The sequence below is a fragment of the Sinohyriopsis cumingii genome, chromosome 3, assembly GCF_028554795.1.
Source record: "Sinohyriopsis cumingii isolate HCF-2022 chromosome 3, ASM2855479v2, whole genome shotgun sequence".
In the NCBI taxonomy this organism is placed as follows: domain Eukaryota; kingdom Metazoa; phylum Mollusca; class Bivalvia; order Unionida; family Unionidae; genus Sinohyriopsis; species Sinohyriopsis cumingii.
Window position 1 is genome coordinate 48,856,871 of NC_142963.1, and position 19,913 is coordinate 48,876,783.

The following is a 19,913-nucleotide window of genomic DNA, read 5'->3' on the forward strand; positions in this document are numbered from 1 at the left end:
ATTGAGCTTGCATCGATGAAACCGGTATTGTTAACTTAGATTTTACAAAAGGAGCCGACACTCATTAGGTTGCATATGTGGCGACACCTAATCATTATTGAATTTTGACATATGGACTTGCACCACCACTTGAAGTTGTTGGTTGTTTAACTATGCATGGACATAGTCGTATACCATCGTTTTATTCAACTATATCAATATAAACTCGTTTGGAAGGCCCCATATGTGGTCGTCTTGTTGTACCATATGGTGGTCATCTTGTTGAAGCGTTGCGTGCACATGTGGAAAACCCATTACTGCAAGCATTTATTGATTTTACTTTCAAGATCGTTTAATATTTTACAAAATGTCTATTAATATTTACGGACGTTACTAAAATAGACGCGACACAAATGTGGATCTAAGCATGTATGTCACCAAAGCGAAATTTACCGAGTTTACTAGTTGCGTGTTTTTTTTATGTCGACCCTAGGGAGCTTGTGATTCTTCAAGATCGAACTGGTAAATTACAAGCATCAAATGTTGACATTCAAGATATAGCTATCAGGTTGAGAAGAGCTGTAACAGAGAACCTGGCTGACATCATTGAAAATGGGGTAATTAGAAACTGGCACATAGATTACGCTTATCAAAAATTACTTTGATTAACTGAGACTGTGGTTCAAAAATACATGGATAGAGAGATTGCAAAGTTGCCCTAACGATCACCACGTGTAATAACTTAATGGGGCACAATTAGAGGAATATTAATCAAGGAAGGAACGGAATACACTAACATAAGAGCCTTAGTAAATGGCCTACTTATTTAAGATTCTCTTGGCACTGGTTTTGGTTGACCTAAATTTCACATCTTAAAATACTTGTTTTTAATAACTGGACATAAAGGTAAGTGGACACAATTGTTAATGTAGGTAAATGATAAGTATCATCGTAGTTTTTGTCTACAATATTACATTTTGCAAAAAATGAAGAATTTTACATACTTTAGGTATTAGAAGTATTAATTGCCGGAGATGACAATCGGTTCAAAGAATTTAACATTTATCCGGACGGGTACTTAAAGGGTTTTTGATGTTTGTGTTGAAGATCAAACTTATCATTACGCACAAGTGATGGATGCTGACTGGTGATGAGGTTAAAGGGAATTTACCAACAAAGTGATTGATGAGCTAACAAAGGATGCCGACATCGATAATGATTTTTTTGTGTGCCTGTAAGTATATATATGTGCATCTAAATGGTGTTGAGATATCCTCATATATGCTCAAATATAATCTTGTTAGGGGTTAAATAGAAATCAACCATTGGAACCACCCTCATGTACCACTACCAACTAGAGGTCAACTTGGAATTATAACATTATCACTTACAAACGCTTAATCGTTGAAAAGAATACACAACCAAATACGAAATCACGGGGTTGTTTCTACAACAAAAAGGTGGCATTCACCGCTGAGCCCACCCCGGTTACATTTACCACAGAATATGTTACACCAACATTGACTACACTGAAACAGAACAGATCTCGGCTGTCATTCAAGAAGGCCACATTTTTTCGGGTAACAGTTTTTGGGTGACAACAAGAACAATCATTCAGATACCAATAAGTGGTGTAATCGGTACTGTTTTAAATGAAAAGAGTGTTAAACCCACAGAACGCAAAATTGCTGGAGATTTACATATTCCACAGGTAGATATTTTCTACGATTTTATGACAGTTGTGCTAGTAAAATAGGGCAATTGGTTAGAAGTGAGTGTATGTGTTGCACCTGACTGAGATCGGCCTGCTGATGCATAATTATACTACATGATTACATTATTAATAGAAAAACTAAGATAAAGCCTCAATGTTATCGACCTGAAAAAATATAATCGAAGTGGAACAACTTTAAAATGAAAAAATAGAAGAGAACTGCGTTGATCATGAAATACAAATGCGTGCTTGGTTGTAGATGCTATTTGTGGTCTTGCTGCGGTAATAGCTATTGATCTTTATATGGCTGGAATTACGACAACAACAACCATCATAGGTGCACCAATCGGAATTATTGTTAGGTCTATATCGATTGTATCTGGTGTCTCTGGTGTGTTAGCAAATAATTTTTGATATATATTCACAAATACGTATTTATTCAGAACTTATCATGGTGCAAAAACTAGTCTCAATACGATTAATATACTGTACTCGGTGTTTATTGAAGATACAATAATTAGCATGGCTGAGTTCGAGATCATATTGGCGGAAATGGTAAATCACCAACAACTCCAAGCACAGATAAGAAACCATGTAGTAGGATTTACAGACAGTAAAAGTCGAGTATAAACAAGAAACAATGGTATCTACCAAGGCAATGTCATAATAGGCGTTTTATAAGTCACAGCCTTTATCACATATGTCTCTGTTATCTTGTTTGGTCACTTTCACTTTTGACTGATTATAGTCCCTGGGCTGCACATACACACAGTGGCTTTTCACGCATGGAGGCAGTGACCTACATCAAACAAAATTTTAAAAAATTTACCCACTCCATAAAGGTAAAAGACCCATATTGACACTACTACTGTAAAACATGATCACGCATACATATTGGAATGTGAGAAAAATGGAGCTGTCATTTCAGAGCCCTTTCCAGTGTTCCTAATTCCTTCATGGTTAATACCGCCACAGCAAGTTTCACTGATGTTTCAAGGGGTTTTGAAGGAATTCCTAAAGATTTCAAGGATTTTTTTTTTACTTATGAAAATTGAAATTTCTCTATATCTTGGTTTATTTCACAAAAGAAATAGATTCAAAAGTAGAAGTAAAATCACATGATAACTTGCCCGCCATTTTGCAAAGGGACACTAGATGCCATGTAGAAAATAATGTGATCCATCAAATTTTTTCCCATTTATTTATTTTGGAAAATAAATAATTAAAAAAAATTCTTAACTTAAAAGTTAATATATTTTATTAATTTTAAAATTTAGTATTCAATCAGAAAAAGTTAAGGAGTTAGAGGAAATATTCAAAAATATTTTCAACAAATTGAAGGAGATCGAGTCTGGCTCAGCCAGTGTAGGTATGTGAGAAAGCTTGCCAGTAGCTTCCCATGATTAGTGATTCTGATCAGGGTTTTACTGGGTTCTTCCTCCACCAGTTATACTGACCATCATGTTTTGCCAATCATGTGCTGAAAAATGGTGTTAAAACCATAACAGAAACAACTACAACAAATTCAAGGACTTTTCTAGGATAGAAGAAGAGTTTTCAAGGCAACCCCTCAAATTCAAAGATTTATCAAGATTGTATAAACTATCTTCATTAGTTAGCCCTTACAACTTGCTGAAGGGTGCATGAAGTCTATACTGCATACCCTAGTCCACAGGTGGACTCTCCTCAAGCATCTCTCCAGCTGAACACTGAGAACTATGGATACTTCATAATATAAGAACCAGAAACATTTTTGTCATGGGTCTTTCATTTTCACCTCAGTTTACAAGAAGAATCAATTCAAAATTTCCAGTTAGGGTTAAAAACTAAATACCTGACAAAGCACCTAGCTATTTAAGTAATTGTCTAACTGATGATCAACATTTTTTGGTACTTGAATTCCCCTTGACAGGTTTAGTTTTAATAATAAGTTAGCCTATTTCAATGAAAGCTTTTAGTACCAGACACAACTGCCAGACTGATTTTGTATTTATGAAGTAAACAAAATGGAAACATGAATGATTACTCCCACATGACTGATTGCATTACTTGTTTTTTTACTTGCATTATGAATTATTCATTTATTTTCTCCTCTCAGAATATTTACTACAAATCTATTTTTTAAAAAATTATTTAGATTGTCTAAAACTCATCCTTCAGAGAATGCAATTCTAGCTGTACATTCATATTAATAAATCACAGCTGCCCATGGTGACTAGACAGTAACAACATGGCATCACTCAACCACAAAAATAAACAAGATTTAGAAGTGATATGGAAGAGTCTATTGTGTGCTTGCAGGTGAGTATAGAAGGTTCTTTGAATTTAAAAAGAATGACATACTCTGTGGGTAAATTTAACTGCATTATAATACTGACACAGCACTTGATGGCCAAAGGAAAATCAACAAATATGCTCCTTTGGTCTAGATCTGAGAAGAAAACAAAAAGTAAATCTCTATGGTAAGATACAGTAGTTTTTAAAAGATGGTTTTTTTTGCTGATAGGCTATACATGGCAGCTAGTATTACTCTTGGAAGAAGAACCTGGAAAAACCCTTGTAAGAACCACTGACTCAGAAGAAGCTACTGGCAAGCTTTTGCACTTACCCACATTGGCCGAGCAATAGACTTGAACCAACATGGATAAATGTGAGATGGCAGTGGTCAGTAAAGATGGGGGCTTTATATCACTTGGCTACCCAAGGCCCATTTTGATAGATAATATAATTCTAAAAAATTAGAGGATTATTTGAGCAATTTGGAACCATCAGTGTATATCATCCTCTTGTCTAGACTTTAAAAATCACAAATAGAAACAAGAGATAATGATAGTACATTATATCTAACCACTGTACATAACAAAAGTTGACAAGTAGTACAGTGGGCCTTGGATATTGCAAGTGTTTAATGATATATAATCACTGTACTACATAAGGACAGTTGATGAGCAGCAATGTAGGCCCTGGATATTGCAAATGTTTAGGGATATCTAATCATTGTACATAACGACAGTTGATGAACCATCATGTGGGCCTTAGATATTGCAAATGTTTAGTAATATCTAAGACAGTTAATGAACAGTGCTGTGGACATTTGATGCTGTAAGGATTTATATTTATTGATATTTTGCCTTTACATTCAACATAATGGTTCTAATTAGTAACAAAAATTTAAGGTCGAACAAGTATATGAGCCTTAGGTTTTGCTTTCAAAAGTTTAAAGTGATAAAGAAAACCTTATCAAACAAGTCCCAAACTACTTCCAGTTCTAATCATCTAAAAAGGTTAAGTTTGAAACACTAGCGAGAGAAAAAGAGATATACAAAGATTCTATTTTGTGCTAAAAATACACTTTATTTGATCTCTGGAAGGAAAACATAATGACTGTAAGTGAATTAGGTAAAAGACAGTATTCATTAAGTAAACAGAAATGATCAAAATAGTTAGGTTAAAGAGAATTTTCTCTTTTTCTCAAAATGTACAGATTTGCTATATTTGAAAAACTATTACCACTCTCAAAGCACCATAATTTTTGAGAAACACAATATCATTTTAATGCTGTATGTATATCTGAAGTACAGTTTGAGCTAACGAATTGAACAAGTCATGTATGCAGGAAGTGATTCTGACACAGGAAGTGACAATAATGCATCATTTTGGTATCAAAGCTGTTAATCAGTCATGTATGCAGGAAGTGATTCTAGCACAGGAAGTGACAATAATGCATCATTTTGGTATTAAAGTTGTTAATCATGCAACATACCTATTCTCTTTAAAACTGCCATACTAAATTATATGGTGCTTGATGTTAGAAAGAAACCTGTTTTGAAAGACCACTCTTTTGAAAGACTATAAATCATGAAAGACATCAAATGTCTCTAAAGAACTTCCTTGAATTGTGGTTTTTGAATATCCATTTTATCACTTTGCTGGTGATGATACATTTTTCACAGAACAGTCAGCAGACATTATTAAAATGCAGTCAAAAAATCATGACTTTTCCAAAATAAAAGTCTTAGCTTTAAGGAACCTTTTAAGGATTTTCTCATATTTAATGAACACCTCAACTATATTTTTTTTCTTCAATATTTACATAGTTTGGATGTGTAAAATGTTAACACTCAAAAGTGATTATTCAAACTTTCCGCTATATCTACATCCGACAAAACACTAATGTCGTCTTAATTAGCAAAGCCAAGAAGATGATAAATTTCAATTTGTTGAGATTTTTCAGAATTTAATGAAACTTGGGCCTGATTTTTCACACAAAGATCAAAAAGTCACAAATTCTAATGGGCTCTAACAAGCAGAAGGGATGGTTTATGAAGACTAGTTATATTATACACACCCCCATTTCCAAAACAAGGAAATGAAACAATACTGCCTCTGAGATAAAACAATAATGCCTATTTTGATAAGTTAAATCTCTCACACATGACATTTTCCCCCATATATCACCTGGGATATAGGACATTTATCCTAACCCTTATAACCCCCCCCCCCCCCAAAATACAAGTAAATTTACCAATGCGAAAAAAATACAGCAACAATTAGTCAGCCACAGCTTGAATTAAAAAAATAAAATGCAATGGCATATCTAGATTTGGATAAAACATACCTGTTTAGCCCTTATATTGGTCTGTACATTAAAGTCTTCCATACACATTGCATTAGAATGCAGAAGTACAAAGACTTGCACACAAAACATGTAAAAATCAATGTAACTTGTTAAATGTATGATCCTATCATACAAAAACAACCCAACAAGTAGTTGGAAATGATATTCAAATATGACTTCATAATTATTTTTTTTACGACAAATTAACAATTTGCTTTTATTGCAACAAAAAATTTGACAACATTACATAAAAATGCAAATGGCATTATTTTGTATCAGCTAGCACATTTCCTATCATACCAAAAAATCTCATCCAACCAGTAATTTGACATGACTCCAAAACTGGATGTTTCAATAATTTTATAAGTGAATTTGAACTGTCAAAGTAAAAGTGTACCGGTTTATTATGACTCTTGACATAGTTTTCACATATGAAATTATACTCCTTTCCATCTGCTTACCTGGACCAAATTATAACTTTTACCTGGCCCAAATGATAAATTTGAGCAATAAATATTTTGCAAAGCATGTCCTAGTATTTCCATTCTTTTTCTTGTGGGGCATATAAATTACATAGTAAACGAATAAGTATATAATGAAAGAATGATTTTCTTTCTTCAAATTAAATTACATGACCTATTGAAGAACACTAAAAGGTTGCTTGATTCATATGAAATTCAGTTAATCAGTTAATTAAGTATTTACAATTTATGAATTAACGTATATTTACTGAAGCAGGATTAGTATTCAAATTACTTGTATACTACCCTTCATACAAATGGAAATTCCTTCACTGAATAATACAAGAGACCAAAGTTAAATATGTTTAGCAACCCTGACTGGAAATGTCTTCATATGAATAATACAAGAAACAGGTTAATTATATTTAGCAACCCTGTTCTTTTTCAGCTCAGCAAGATTTTCAAGGAATTTATTGTAGGATTTCTGATCAAACTTTTTCTCAGAAGTAACCACTTTGAAAGTCTTGCTGGTCCCTGTGAATGCTGTGATCCCTCCAAAAATACTTTTCTTATCGCCATAATACTGGATACGGTAAACTCCGGGTTTCTGGTCTGAAGAAATGTCCCAAGTAATAGTCACTTCACTCTCACCAAGAGGGGTGCTGGTCCTCAGCCAGTAGAATCTAAAATCAAGATTTTCAGCAATGACATAAAAAAGATAATTATGTGCAACTTCACTATAAAATAGTCTGCCCATTAGTAACCAATCAGCACAGTGCCCATCATCTGAACCTAATATTAGTCATCAATCAGTGTATAGCCCATCATGAGGTCATGGGTTCAAACCTTGTCAGAGTCGTACCAAAGACTTACAAAAATGGTAATAACAGTTGCCTCGCTAGGCACTCAGCATTAAGAGGTTAGTGTTAGGACTGATCAGCCTGGTGTCAGGATAATGTGACTGGGTGGAGCATAATGCTACATATCTGCGGCATGATGCCCCAATGCTAGACATAACTATAAACTACCACACACACATTATGAAGTACCACACTGCAGACACAGTCGGGATGTGACTGAATTTTTTTAAAAGCTAAGTTAAAAATCCAAACTGCGCACACGCACACACACACACACACACACACACATCATCCGAACCTAAAATTAGTCAATGATCAGTGTATAGCCCATCATCTGAATTTAACATTAGTCATCAATCAGTGAATACCCCATCATCTCAACTTAAAATTAGTAATCAATCAGTGTACAGCCCATCATCTGAATTTAACATTAGTCAATGATGAGTGTATAACCCATCATCTGAACCTAAAATTAGTCATCAAACAGTGTACAGCCCATCATCTGAATTTAACATTAGTCATCAATCAGTGTATAGCCCATCATCTGAACCTCACTTTAGTCAGTGATCAGTGTAAAGTCCATCATCTGAACCTAACATCAGTCATCAATCAGTGTATAGTCGATCATCTGAACCTAACATTAGTCATCATTCAGTCTTTGCAAAATACAAAGTGGTTCGAGACAAAATCTGGGCCAGTTAAGTCTAAAGCTTAGTAATCATTGTGAATGTCATCAGTGGTCACCAGACAGTAATCACTGTGGATGTCATCAATGGTCACCAGACAGTAATCATTGTGGATGTCATCAATGGTCACCAGACAGTAATCATTGTGGATATCAATGGTCACCAGACAGTAATCTTTGTAAATGTCATCAGTGGTCACCAGGCAGTAATCATTGTGAATGTCATCGGTGGTCACCAGACAGTAATCTTGTGAAGGAAACTAAAAATGCTATTGAATGTTATTTACAAATCTTTACAGTGACCTCAAGGATAAAACAACTCTTCCTTTTTCATTAATTGACAATATGCTGACTCATTAATTATAATTGTAACATTGCCATCGGAATCGGAATCTGATTCATGTCCAAAATTTGCTGTTTTATTTCACCATGAGAAGAATACACATTATGTCAAAAAATGCACTTGTTTTGTTTTCAGTCCCCTTGAAAAATGTAAAATTTATGCTGATAAAGAATCTACTGGTTTAGAGGTCCATCTACTGATCAAAGTTTGTAAAATTATTGATTCAAAATCCTGGTTCTGCCACATGTATGACATTACAGTGAGATCGCTTTATAATTATTTTATCATTTCACCAGTAAATAATTAAATAAAATCAATGAAAACAGATGCCTTATAACAGGAACAGTGTAATAATGAAAGGATGGCCATATTTCCTTATGAGTCTTTATGTCATAAAATTTAATGACGATTTTTTATAAAGATATGAATTTCTACTTTTGGCTAATTTTGGTAAAGTCTGTTTCTAGTGAGTCATATCAATTTCACAAGCATCAGATTCTGTCTTTTTCTCTGCTCAGGAGAAGACTTTCATAACAGATGAAGGCTATTCCATTTAATTCTACCCAGAGCAGGGGAAGTGCCACTTTCTTAGGAGTACAATAAATAGAAAGGTAAAAAAACAACAAAAAAAAACCCATGGTTTAGATTCTATCCACTACAGAATAAAAATAAAACTGAATTCTGCCTCCAACAGGTATATTTAAATTAAATAGCTGTGAAGGAATTGTAATATTAATTAATATCTGAATAATTAGCATTGTATTAATTGGTAAATGTTGCGAAGATTTCAACTGGTCAGAACATAACCATGTGATCTGGCTGATCTGTGTTTATTTCTGTATAAACTGTATGTAGAACTAATTTATTCCATCATCTATAGAGTCATGTGAAAAGTAAACATTGTAAACACTGAAAGAGAGGACATACATATTGCATGAATTCTTCTGAAAATTGAATAAACCGAGTTTGACAGAATCAAATAACAAATCTGTGTTAAAAAAATTCTCTGAAAAAAATGTCCTTTTTGTGACTAAATTTGATATAATGTTGGATGTAAGGTAGGTCAAGGTTAGTGTTTGCCATGATTCTGCATGCAACTATGTTGGCCATGTTAGAATTCTCAGAATTTTCACTAAATTTGCCATATCAGATAAACTTTTTACATGGAGACACTCAACACCTTAACACATCATTACTCCTGAAGTCAACAATATTTCACAAGTTGAATTATCAAGCATTATGAATGAAACAAGTAAACTTCAGTCAAACCAAAATGATTTAAATCTCTCAAAGAAGAAAGCATGACCAGATACCAACATGATTTATATCTCTGAAAAAACTAGATCTCATATGTAGACCCCTATCTCTGAGTTTGGAAATTCAAAGTCTATCAAGAAGAATATTGGGATACAGCACTTTCACTGGGGTGAATTGCAAAATGAAATTAAAACCATATTTGAATGGATACAGGGATGGGGGGGGGGAATCCAGAGACTATAGCACTTGGACCCCTCATCCTACAAAGTAAGATGCCAACCATGATAATTATAATCGGGGGGGGGGGGGGGGGGCAGATAGATCTCACCAATACCTCATCATAACTGTCTGGGTCTATATCTTAGTTTGTATGACTACTGGATCACTACAACCATATATCAATAGTCTCAATCGTATTTGTAATGGGCCCCTACAGTTAGCCTATCCTACTAATTAATACCAAAATTAGTTTAAAGAAATTAAAATTGATTACTAATGTGTCTGGACAAAAAATGAATCTGCCAAATCATGTTAAATCCGTCCATGAGACCATCAAATCATAGCATCATATTTATATCCAAGAAAAGATCAAATCCTTTGCTCTGAATATTTGGTTTGTACTCAGAACACACGTGCACATTTATTAAAATATCAAGACCATGCTGTGCAATCTTCAAAAACCTTTGATTGACTACCATTGGTGGAATTACTTGCTTGATGCTGACACAGCTATTATTGAGAATCCCACTTTAGATATAGTTACATACCTGAAGCTGTCAACAAGTATTCCTAAACTGAAATAAGGCCCTAAAACTGATAGGAAGTAATTTTGACAAGCAAAATAAAAAAAGAATTAAAAATAAAACTATGAATAATTGCAATTATAAAGTTTAATATTATTTTCTATGTTAATCATTGTATAGACTGTCATTTGCATAATCACACAGCTTACATAATGCCCATGGTTATTTTCTTTGTGATTCTGCAACCGAAAGTTTATACCATGATACACGTGGAAAAAAACATTACACTCTTAAATAAATGTATTCCTTTCATTTAGAACTTATTAAAAGTGCCTCATGATCCTCCAGCTCTTTTCTTAAATGATGATTGTAAGTCTAAAATCTAGAAATGAGTCTACTATTAGTCTAAATTCTAAAAAAAAAATGGAGTCTACTATTAGTCTAAAATCTAGAAATGGAGTCTACTATTAGTCTGAAATCTAGAAATGAAGTCTACTGTTAGTCTGGAATCTAGAAATGGAGTCTAATAGTCTAAAATCTAGAAATGAATCTATTATTAGTCTAAAATCTAGAAATGAAGTCTAATGTGGGTCTGAAATCTAGAAATGAAGTCTACTGTTATCTAAAATCTAGAAATGGAGTCTACTATTAGTCTAAAGTCTAGAAATGAAGTCTACTGTTAGAAATAAAGTGCAGAAATGAAGTCTATTGTTAGAAATAAGGTCTAGAAATGAAGACTACTGTTAGAAATAAAGTCTAGCAATGAAGTCCCCTGTTAGTCTAGAGTCTAGAAATGAAGTCTATAGTTAGAAATAACATCTAGAAATGAAGTCTACTGTTAGTCTAAAGTCTAGAAATGAATTCTACTGTTATATCAAAAGTCTGGAAATTAAATCTACAGTTAGAAATAAAATCTAGAAATTAAGTCTACTTTTAAGAAAACATGCCAAGTCTAAAGTCAAGAAATTAAATCATCCTGTAAGCAAATACTGCAAAGACAAATTCCAAGCAAGATTCCTAAGTGTACCAGAAATTCTAATCCATAAATCTTGCCATTGCATTTATTTTTCCCCCGTTTCTGTATTTGTAAACATGAAAACTTAGGATTTCAATCAAATCAATCTTAACAGCAGTACACATGAAAAACAAACAATGAAATAAAACAAACAAACAAACAGCACTCTTCCAATCCTGGAGACAAAAATGATGCATACCTGGTTTCCCAGTGTCTGTCATTGTACAAAGGTGTCCAGCTTCCATTCTGCTCTTGAAATTGTACCTCAAAGAATGTATGTCCAGTCTGGAAAACAGTGATTTATCTCTATCATATCCATACAGCCTAACTGACCTTTCAGCATGCTTGTGACTGACAAGGCCACTGACCAATCAGCACGGTGCATATTACTTTGCCACATGGTATGTTTTGCCTACCATAAACAATATCTGCTAATTTAATCATTCTTCACTACCATTGTTCATGGAACAAAGTTTGAGTTACATATACTATAGGAAGGAAAACAATGAAAATTGACTTCAGCATTATCTTTAAAACTTTTAATTCTTATTTATCTGGATTTATATTTATACAAGCCATATTCAGATGATGTTACTAAAGTACACAGCATTTTTAAAAATAACTGAAGATACAAATTTGTGCTAGAAAAGCTGAATGTTAATTAGTCCAAGTTTCCTCTGACCCTTGCCACCCCATTTTTTATATCTGGACATTTATGTTGTTGATATTATGTGACTGTATGACCTCTGATGTCATCAGCATGTAGGTTGTGAGAGTTGTGTAGTTATGTGACTAGGAATGCAAATGGCCAGATCCAGGTCAAATTTCAGCAATGAAGTACTTCTGTCTCATCTGTCAGCAGATTAAAGACATGACAAATGCTATGCTTATGATTTTTGAGAAAATAAATCATATTTCTATCAATTTCATGCAGGTGTATCTCAATGAAAGGTTGTTCAAGTTTGCTAGGCCAGCTAGTAAGCAGCTACCTTACTTTATAACTAATCATGACAAAATGTTTACAACTGATAATGACATAATGTGTATGACTGATCATGACAGAGTGTGGATGACTGATCATGACAGAATGTGTATGTCTGATCATGACAGAATGTGTATGTTTAATCATGACAGTGTGTATATCTGATCATGACAGAATGTGTGTGACTGATCATGACAGAATGTGTATGACTGATCATGACAGAGTGTGTATGACTGATCATGACAGTGCATGTATGACTGATCATGACAGTGTGTATGACTGATCATGACAGAATGTGAATGTCTGATCATGACAGAATGACACTGTGTACAAATGATCATGACATAATGTGTACAACTGATCATGACAGAATGTGTACAACTGATCAGGACAGAATATATATGACTAATCATGACAGAATGTATGACTGATCATGGCAGAATGTGTATGACTGATCATGATAGAGAGTTTATGGCTGATCACAACAGTGTTTATGACTGATCATGACATAATGTGTATGACTGATCATGACAGAATATGTATGACTAATTATGATAGAATATGTGTTGTTAATCAAGAAAGAATGAGTATCACTAATCATGACAGAATGTGTATGATTGAACATGATAGAATGCATAATGGTCATGAGAGAATGTGTATGATGATGACAGAATTTGTATGACTGACCATGATAGAATGTGCATGAATGATCACCACTCATACACATTCTGTCATGAACATTCATACACGTTGTCATGATCATTCGTATACATTCTTTCATGATTAGTCATGCACATTCTGTCATGACCATTGATACAAATTCTCTCATGATCAGGACATAATTTGTATCAATGGTCATGACAGAATGTGTATGACTGATCATGAGAGGGTGTGTATGATTGATCATGACAGAATGTGTTTGACTGATGATGACAGAATGTGCATGACTGATCAAGACAGAATTTGCAACAATGGTCATAACAGAATGTCTATTACTGATCATGACAGAGCATGCATGACTGATCATGACAGGGTGTGTATGATTGATCATAATAAAATGTGCATGAATGGTCATGACAGAATGTGTATAACTAATCATGACAGAATGTGTATGACTAATCATGACTGAATGTGTATGACTGATCAATCATGACAGAATGTGTATGACTGATCATGACATAAATTGTATGAATGGTCATGACAGAATGTGTATGACTAACCATGAAAGAATGTATACAAATGATGATGATAATGTGTATAAATGATCATGAGAGAATGTATAAGAATGGTCATAACAGAAAGTGTACGACTAATCATGATAGAATGTGTATGATTAACCATGACAGAAGCTCCAGTTAATTGATTATGTTGAGAATCAGCTACTTTCAGTCAAGATAAAAATAATTTATTTCAATGACCAGCTTTGGCTGAAATTAAATTCTGCACCATTCCTGCTGTTTTGCACTTCAGTCAGTTTCAAAAGCAGTTGTGGTTTTGCCCATTCATCTAGTCTACAAGTCAATCAATCAGTGAGTAGAAACTGATAATCTCAACATTTTACAAAAATATCCACAATCTAAAAACATCTGTGTTCTGTGGAGATGGTCCATTACAAGTATTCTGTATGAAACAAAGGTGAGTCTTGCATCAGATTTCATAGTGATGCTTTCATCTCAGTTACTGTAACATGAAACCTTTAAATGCATACTTCAACATGCATTATATATATAACCATAAATAAATACATACCTTACGATTGTTCCTTGGATTTGCTCCAACAAAAGAGACTGTCACTCTGGAGTTCTGAAAGAGAATGCAACTAAACACTTAAAAAAATCCATTAAAAATAACCAAAGAACACTTGGAATAAATGAATACTTTTGGATAAATAATCAGCTGAAAAGAGTTCTATCATAATGGAATAGCACACTGACTTCAATTTTAAGATTAAAGCTTATGTAAAGTGTTTCGACACATGTAAGTAACTTACTTAGTAAAGGTTTGAATTCTGAGAACTGAAGTGTTTTTATCAAGCATATACTTTCATGAATTAGTGAATCAGATTTGATTACAACAGCAGGAAGCTGAACAAATATTGGAAACTGTACTGGAATAATTGATGAAATAAGTCATTGTGCCAAAAATAAAAATACAGGCTTGTAGTGCCACAGTCTAGACTAGTCAGTGAATTTGATACAAACTGTTGCCTTAAGAAACCACTTGATAAACCCAACTATTTGGGAAATGTGTTCAATTTGAATGAACTATGTTTCCTATTCATGGTATAATATTAAAACCAGCTGGATAAATGGAACTGGATTAATTAGTAGACTGTAACTATAAAGTATGTATAAGTAAACCTTAGTTATAACTTATAGTAACCAATACCCTGTGATTCAGGATTGAAAAATATGGAGTAATCCTGTATATCAACATTTATGTCACAATATGATAAGTATCATAGAGCAATACCGTGTATCAACATGCATGTCACAATATGATAAGTATCATGGAGTTATACTATGTTTCAACATGCATGTCACAATATGATAAGTATCATGGAGTAATACTATGTATCAACATGCATGTCACAATATGATAATGATCAGGGAGTACTACCATGTATCAACTTGGATGTCATGATATGATAAATAGCATGGAACATAACATCATGTGTCAACATGCATGTCATGATATTAGTATTATGGATTACAACATGCATGTCATAAGTATCATGGAGACTACCATGTATCAACATGGATGTCATGATATAAGTACCATGAAGTACAACCATGTAATCAACATGGATGTCATGATATGATAAGTATCATGGAGTACTACCATGTATCAGCATGGGTGTCATGATAATATTGAGCAATAATATATATCAACACTGATGCCATGATATGATAAGTATCATAGAGTAACACCAAATATCAACAATGATGCCATAATAAGTATCATAGAGTAACACCATGTAACAGCATGAAACATAACATGGAGTTTACTACCATGGATGTTATGATAAGTATCATGTATTACTAACATGTATCAACATGGATGTTATGTTATGACAAGTATCATGGAGTAATAATATGTATCAAGATGAATGTTATGATATAAGTATCATGGATCTACAATGATTTTATATGATAAGTATCAAAAAACATACTGTGAGTTCATGTTTTTTATTTGGCACCAATATTTTTATGTTTTGTGCTTGCTGCCAAGGATAAAATTTAGAAAACCAATAAACAGTCTTTTGGCCATTTCAAAGCAGGACACCTGTCCCATACCATCAAACTATTAAGTACCATAAAAACTAATATTCTGCAAAATTATGAAAATTGATATTCATGCAAATAAATGGTACAGTATTGAACTAGATGCAAAAAATGATACATCAACAACACTGAATCAGTCTCATGCAAAATCCAATAATTTTGTATTGCTGCAAGTGTCAGACATACAAAATGAAACTAAGAATATATACCTTTCTGTAGCATAACAGATTAGGACTCCTTAGCGAAGAAAGGTATCTATTCTTAGTTTCACTGACTGCAAATGGCTGTAGCAGGTAACAATATTGATTCTAGAATTATTCAGAATATTACTTCAAATTCTCAACATGTATTACACATCAAAGAAAGCTCTAAAAATGAAAACTGGGAAGGAAGTTTCTCCCTCCATTAAAAAAAATTGGAACATTTTCTGAATATAGGAGGGATATTATGAAGAAATAAAGATTGGGGCTTAAAAATAAAATGTGATTTTGCATATTTTGGCTGACTTTTTGGCATCATTTTCAAATAAAGAAGTGTGAATCATGTCTCCTATGATACACCCTAATGAATGCTGCAGAACATGAGTGGCAGTGTGATAGATCACATTGTCATGAAAATATTAATATTCCTGACATGTATTCTACTATTATTACAACTCCTGAATGGACTTACTGCATAGAGTATATCTCATTATACTGGCAATGGTAGACCAGGAGTGAACAAGGTGACAAAAATGGTCATACAAAATTATTTATTTAATTATACACACTCTCATAGCCACTCTGCTATTGGAAATGGTCTGGAAGCTGTATGTAATCATGAAGTAGATGCTGAAGCCTACTTACTGGTTTGTACTCTGGCAAGGGATCAATAACTGGGTCGCCAAAGGACTTCCCAAATGGTGCCCCGTCAAATATTACTGGTGGCAAGAGGGTGATCTGCTTATCCAGCAAATTTGGAGGGTTGGGTCCTGGGGGAACAGATTCATTCTGGAAAGTAGGAATGATAAAAGAATCAAAACTGGTCCAAGCATCATTTTATAACATAAAAGCAAAAATGAAAACAGCTTAATTACATAAAATAGAATAGTTCAGAAAAAAATATCACAATTCTTCTGCTAAATATATATAGAGCTGTCATGCAAAGGCATTAATGAACAGAGTGAAGTCATGCCAAAATGTTCTGATATCTACTAAAATTGTTTATTTTTTTGCCCTAAAGTACCCCTTTATGTCTCCCCTTAATTTAACATTGTCTTTCTTTAAACTAGTTTGCACGGCCCCGAGTGGCCGAGTGGTCTAAAGCGCTCTCCATTATAGATCACTGCTATCTCACCTCTGTCTGCGTGGGTTCGAGTCTTGGATTCAGCGAATGTGGGTATGTGAAAAAGCCTGCCAGTAGCTTCTCACAGGTCAGTGGTTCTTCCCAGGGTTTTCCTGGGCTCTTCGTCCACCATTAATACTGGCTGCCATGTATAGCCTATTGTGTGCTGAAAAATGGCGTTAAACACTACAACAACAACAACAACAATAAGCTAGTTTGCTTAGAAATGATGCTACCTTGAAGTTTGGAAATATTCAGATGGGTCAGCCTCGTAATTAAGACAATGGTCTTTGCAAACCAAGCATCTGAATAAAGTACACCGCTCCCTCGATAGCTCATGTCCAGATAACTCGCGATCGCTCTTATAATGCAGTGTCCATCTTGGCCCCCGATTTTTTCCAAAGAAAATGTATTTAAAATATCTTTAAAATATGCTGAACGTGAAAAATTTATGATAAGAATTGGTAAATTAAACCTTGATATATTGCTCATTTTATCATCAAAAATGGTGATTAATGCCCGTAAAAATAGAATCCATATTTTGAAATTTGCAAGTTCTAAAGAAGAATTAATTTCAGAGATCTCAAAAACGCTTAATTACACGTATTTGGACGCCAATTTTTTTATCTGGGACGCAGAAAATCACTGAGGCAGGAGTCCTCCGTGCGCATGTAACAGGTGCGTGGGAAAATTCAAAGATTTGCCAGTCCTGTTTCAGCCACCTGCTTTGTGGGAAAATGTGTTGATCAGTTAGCTGTGCTGATATTTACAATGACAGAATTCAGTGACTGAAAGACTCCTTGATGTACATACATGTTGCCGTTTTATAAGAGTACATAAAAAAGAATATGAGGCAATAGCTAGGTGCAGCTAGTTCAAAGGCTTTGACTGGCAGCCGGGTGAGAAAATGTACTGATATTTAGTGACTGAATTCAAAGGCAGAAAGACCCAGTTTTAAAATCCTAGCGAGACCTCTGTTTAAAGATATCATATATTATGTAAGTTTTTATGATAAATAGTTGTCAGTATACAGAAAATAAACAGTCTGGTGAAATAGCGATCAATGAAAACTTCTGGTAAATGCTAACAGGTGGCAACAGAGAATTAAATAAACACCAATTAAATGTCTTCCTGTGTGAAAGTCACGTTCTAATCCTTTAATTCTGTTTCACTGTAAACATTATAATCGCAACATATTCTGTTCATTGAAAACATGAAAAGAGTCAATCGATCATCACAGCGAAACCCGTGAGTACTTCTGTGAGAACCTAATTAGTTGCCGGCTTTGTTTTGATCAACAACTTGGGGAAGTGTTTGTTGCATTAAAAAATCGATTACAAGAGACCTGGGGTGCTGGATTAAGGGTCTTGGAGCTGCCTTTGACTTAAAGCAAAACAGTAAAAGAGACAATGACGATGATAGTGACTTTGAAGGTTTCAGTGAAAATGATGTCATTAATGCTGAGGCTGTTTGTGAGAAATTCGTACAGACTCATGGTCCTGAGATGGGCGTTTCTCTTGATGATATGGAGGAGTGGATTTGTGCTGACAATGATTGCCCCACAGCCTAATACATGTCAGATGAAACAATAATTAATTCTATAATGAACAAATTTGCAGCAGAAGACAATTCTAACTGGAGTACCACAAGTGTTGAAAGTGATGCAGACGTAGATGTTGCACCACCTCCCGCCTCTGCACAGGAATCAATCAAATCTTTTGATACTGCCATAAGGCGGCTGGAGACCCAAAATGTTGACTATGTAAACCTCATCCAGTTGAGAAATCTGAGGGATTTTGCTCGGCAGCAGAGAAACCAAAGAGTAACACAAAAAAATTAACTGAATTTTTTCAAAAAGTGAATTAATATTTGTCAAGCGTGGCACAAACGGCAAGTATTAACTTGTTCTAATTTACGTTGTTTTAAATCTGTAGACCCATTAAATTCATGTTAGTACTGATTAACCCTTGTTTTTTGTTTTCCATTTTACTTCTATCGCAATCAAATCTATATATCGTTCGATTGACACTGTTTCTCGAAAAGTGTCGATCTTTTGTATATACAAAAAACGTCTAATTTGGATCAAACAATAAAACTAGAATGTATTCAATTCAACAAAAAAATTAGTGACATAGTACACAATGTGTGAAGTGGTACACATGTTAAGTGAACGGAAATCACGTGAAATAATGTTTTCGATGATCGCCTCAATATACTGTAATTTATCCTGAAATTAATGTTGCTTTATGAGGAAATAATAAACAAAGTACACCATTATGAAGAGATATTTATTCACAGTTAATCTCAGCGCGATTATAAAGTGAGTATTCAACATTATAATCTGCCTACCCCCCCTCATTTTTCCTTTATGTCGTCGATCACTTTATTGGCTTCTGGCTTATTTTATAGGTCCCTCGATAACTCGAGCCTCACTTATAGTGCGGTCGATGTTTCTGGACCTAGATGTGCGTGAGTTATCAAGGGAGTGGTGTACATATCCATATCTATTATTCTTTGTCAAGGTCAATATCAAGGTCATTATCATTTTGAACCCAAGCCAATATTTACAGAACATTTTAACTGACAACTTTACTGTACATAAAATCCAATTAAATTTAGTCAAGTTTATGTGGCATTTAATTAAGAAAC

At 34.1% G+C, this 19,913-nt stretch overlaps 1 protein-coding gene across 1 annotated transcript in view; it reads right to left on the minus strand.

The window, feature by feature from the left end:
• Positions 1-2,175: 2,175 nt before the first annotated feature.
• The window catches only part of LOC149802819 (neutral ceramidase B-like), a 76,606-nt gene continuing 58,868 nt past the window's right edge, over positions 2,176-19,913 (minus strand). The window contains exons 16-19 of the mRNA XM_089952266.1: positions 16,787-16,930; positions 14,407-14,460; positions 11,875-11,960; positions 2,176-7,455 (exon numbers count right to left, since the gene is read on the minus strand). Of these exons, the coding sequence (XP_089808392.1) occupies positions 7,188-7,455; positions 11,875-11,960; positions 14,407-14,460; positions 16,787-16,930 (552 nt within the window). The 3' untranslated portion in view covers positions 2,176-7,187. The remainder of the gene's footprint in view (positions 7,456-11,874; positions 11,961-14,406; positions 14,461-16,786; positions 16,931-19,913) is intronic.